The 3,852-nt window shown below is 38.4% G+C and overlaps 1 protein-coding gene across 1 annotated transcript; it reads right to left on the reverse strand.

The window, feature by feature from the left end:
• Positions 1-443: 443 nt before the first annotated feature.
• On the reverse strand, positions 444-2,705 carry rwdd (RWD domain containing 4). The gene is made up of 7 exons (XM_034217603.1): positions 2,618-2,705; positions 2,359-2,468; positions 1,667-1,817; positions 1,460-1,553; positions 1,208-1,257; positions 1,095-1,097; positions 444-1,008 (listed from the first exon to the last, which is right to left on the reverse strand). Exons 1-7 carry the CDS (start codon positions 2,696-2,698, stop codon positions 976-978), a joined length of 522 nt encoding a protein of 173 aa, XP_034073494.1. The 5' UTR covers positions 2,699-2,705; the 3' UTR covers positions 444-975.
• Positions 2,706-3,852: the final 1,147 nt, after the last annotated feature.

Raw genomic sequence — 3,852 nt, forward strand, 5'->3', positions numbered from 1 at the left:
TACATATACTGTAAAGGCTGTGACGTAATAACTCTTTTTGTTTTTGTTTTACTTGAGCACATGACTTTGACGTCCTCAGTGGAAGCATCAGATTTTGTTTTATTTTGAAGGCATAATCACACCACTACCTTTTTATCTGTTGTAACTTCACAATTAAAGCAATTTAGTCCATATGAAGCCTGAGAAAAGTCACAACTGTTGTATATTTAATACAGCAAAAAGGTGAATTGTGTTGCACAATATCAATCCAAACTTATGATGGAGTTGATGTTAAGCTTTGCCATTTCTTATATCAATGTAGGAGAGTTTGCAGCTCCTTAAAACATGCGATGTTCAAAAAACAACATTGCTGCAAGATAAAACTAGTTATTCACACAAACCAAACACTCTTACATCTGACATATATCCCCACCCCACAACAGTAAACAACAACATAAGACCAATAGTAGACCAAACTTGGTTTTATTTATATATATATAAAAATGAAGTTTTTCAATTCATAGGGGGAAAGTAACATCTCTCAAATAAGAAAACGGTGACATTTAAGTGTTGCTAAAAATTTACCTGCACTTTGACACATCTACCTGGAACCACAATACCACACTTTAGGTTCTGGTGCGTGGCAGCGAGTATCTGAAGCACACTCTGATGGATGACTCAGCAGAATATTTGAGTGCAAACTGTGGAAGAGGCACAAAGCCAGGTGATGTGTTGCTCTTTACCTGGCTGCGTCCCACAAAAACATTAAACACACCAAGGGCTTCAAATATTTCTCAGTGCAAAGTCTCAGTGAAGCTGGAAGTGTGTGTCCTAAATTGATACCCAGCCTGCTTTGGTTGTCAGGGCGACAGCAGCCATGTTAGATGTTGAAGATGAAGGATGTAAAGGCATCTAGACAGGAGCAGCAGCATCCACAGGCTGCAGGGAGTTCACACTTCACTGCACTTCCTTGCACAAATCAGCACCAGATCACTGCTACTCGTCATCTCTCCCTCCTGTTCTACTCAGCTGCAACAGAAAAACACAAGACAACAATAAGACCTGGCACCGTGTGAAGGATTTCAAAAAGGTTCTGGTTTAAAGGTTTTACTTACATGCTGGATCATCAAGAAGAGAGGATGAGGGAGAAAAATAAAAATTAATGACAGGTTCACAAAGGATGTAACTTAATGCACCCCCTTGTGGACAGAATATAAATTGCACCTACTTTGACAACGTCGATCCAGTCCCATCCTCTTGGCAATACCCCTTTGTGATCTGAAAGTAGAAATCATTATAATATGCACTGTTATTCTGACTAAAAACACAATCACTACTGCCTTTATTTTCCACTGGAGATCCTGAATGTTTAAGAAATGTGTATCAAGCGGTCCAATGCATGATGCAGCAGATTAAAACAACAAATATATATCCTCTTATATGCAATACTACTTCACTGTGGAAACTTAAAGTGATGTACCTGTTTTGTTGACAATCTTCCTCTTCTGGGATTTAGTCAGCTGTTCCTTCCTCTCCTTCTTCTTGGCTGTGTTCCCGTCACCGATGGATGTTGTCTGCATCAACAAAAAATGATCAAACCAAGGAAGAAGATGCCATACAATGCTAACAGTGTTTCACGGGCAAATACTCTCTGGGATGAAGTATCCAGTGAATGTGATATACTGACCACAGCAATGATGACAGGCTTGTGGTTCTCCATGAGTTCCATCTTGTTCTCCTTGGCCCACTCAAACAGAGTGTACATCATGGCCGTGCCCAGGTTAGCCTCCACCTGCTCCCCCAGCTTTGACAGGATCAGCTGCTTCGTCTCTGCAGAGCTGATAGCAAATCCAAAAAAGGAATGAAAAAACAAACCTATAACACAAAGTAATTGTCCTAGAAAAGCAGACTCAATATATTTAAATTTGACAGTTTTCCCCAGTATGAAATCTAAAAGGAATTAAAATGTATTTCATGCTGAAAAATACAATTTACAAATAAAAATACCATTTAAATTAACTAAATATTTTAGGAATATTTTAAAACCTTGTTTTTGTGTCAATGGCTTATGGCAGTATTTCTGATTCTCTCCAGTATGCCCCAGTTTTTCCTAAATCATAATTAATCCTTTATATTTTTTCCAAGTCAAATGGATCTAATCAAAAAGAAAAGAATATAAAAACCTTAAATGATGTGGCTACATCCAAATACAATATTACTGGTCCTTAAAACTGTATCTGTAAACTGTTGTGGAGTTTAAAACCATGCAAAAGGCACTCAGTTAGATTCCAGATGTTTATGTCATTTTCTATTCTGAAATCAGTGTTTCTAATTTCAACTAATTAATTAATAATAATAATATTAAAGCACAGTGCTTACATCTTGTTGTTGAAAAAGGAATCGAGAGTGATCTCGGGGGACGTCTCAGGGTACGTCTCAGGCCATGTGACGTCCAAGATGAACGCTATGGTGTCATCAAGGTCTCCTATCTGGTGTTGACCAATAACAAGATCAAAAACTGCTTGTTTAAGGTCATGAATTACATGTGAAAGGGCATATTTAAAGATCTTGCTTTAATGGGATGTAGGGGAGGCACATGATATGGTCTTTTTTCAAAGCAGGACTGGACAGTACTCACCCTAAACTGGAAGGAACTTGAACTGATTTCCTTAAAACACTCATCCCCTTCATAGATTGAGAGAAGAGCCTCCAGCTCCATCTGTGGGTAGAAGAGGGGGGGGGGGGGGGGGGGGGGGGGGTACAGGAAAGAGGTCAGATCGAGGAGGGGATTACATGAGCAGCAGCGTGTCACTGCACACCAAATAACATAGTAATATGACAAATGACCAGTGGTGTAAAGTAACTAAGCACATTTACTCAAGTACTGTACTTAAGTACAATTTTGAGGGACTTGACCTCTACGAGTATTTCAATTTTCTGCTACGTTGTACTTCTACTAAAAATGGTAAATGGTACTAGGTAAATGGTGTACTTTTACTCCACTACATGTATTAAATACCTTTAGTTACTTCACAGATGTGGATGAATGATGTGAAATCTAATCAAGTGTTGAATCAGACTTTAGTTCCACCTGGAGTAAATCCACAAGCTACCCTGCAGTATACAAAGTCATTCAAACTAGCTGCACCTTTACCAGCTTTGAGAACACTTTCATGATCAATCATTATAAAACATATCATATATATTATTCTGAAATGGACCAATCTGCACAATGACTACTTTTACAATGTTATATATGTTGATGCCAATACTTGAGTAATATTTTGAAATGCAGTACTTTTACTTGTAACAGAGTATTCATACACTCTGGTACTTCTAGTTGTACTTAAGTACAAGATCTGAGTACTTCTCCCACCTCTGCAAATTACACATTACAGGGTAAGCAGGTAAGAAAGACTCAAGTCCCTCACGAGATTATTGTTTTCAACAACCATGCATGAACACTTTAATGCATCACCTGGTTTATAACTCAATTCAATATTTTAGCCACTTACTAACTTGCCACTTTATATATATGTTGTGTATACACGGTTACATTATAACACGTATTGTATTTACAAAGGGTCTTGACTAATGGTTTATTATGTGGCATGCACTCCTTCCTACAGTTAACACACATTTTAATGGCGTTAGGAGTGACATGTTCTCATTCATAAACGACGCTTCTCAGGGCTCAACAGCTAACCCTTTGACACTGTGGCCTGAGTTCCCGCATACTGAATGCAATCTCACAAGTGGACGTGTTTTCTATGTAACAAGCAGAAAAGATGTAGAATAAGCCCGTCAACACAAACTCATATGCTAGCAGTGACGCTCGTGTCATGTAGTTAGCAGTTAGCCGCTAGCTAGCAG

This window comes from Gymnodraco acuticeps, unplaced genomic scaffold (genome assembly GCF_902827175.1).
Source record: "Gymnodraco acuticeps unplaced genomic scaffold, fGymAcu1.1, whole genome shotgun sequence".
Taxonomy (NCBI): Eukaryota; Metazoa; Chordata; class Actinopteri; order Perciformes; family Bathydraconidae; genus Gymnodraco; species Gymnodraco acuticeps.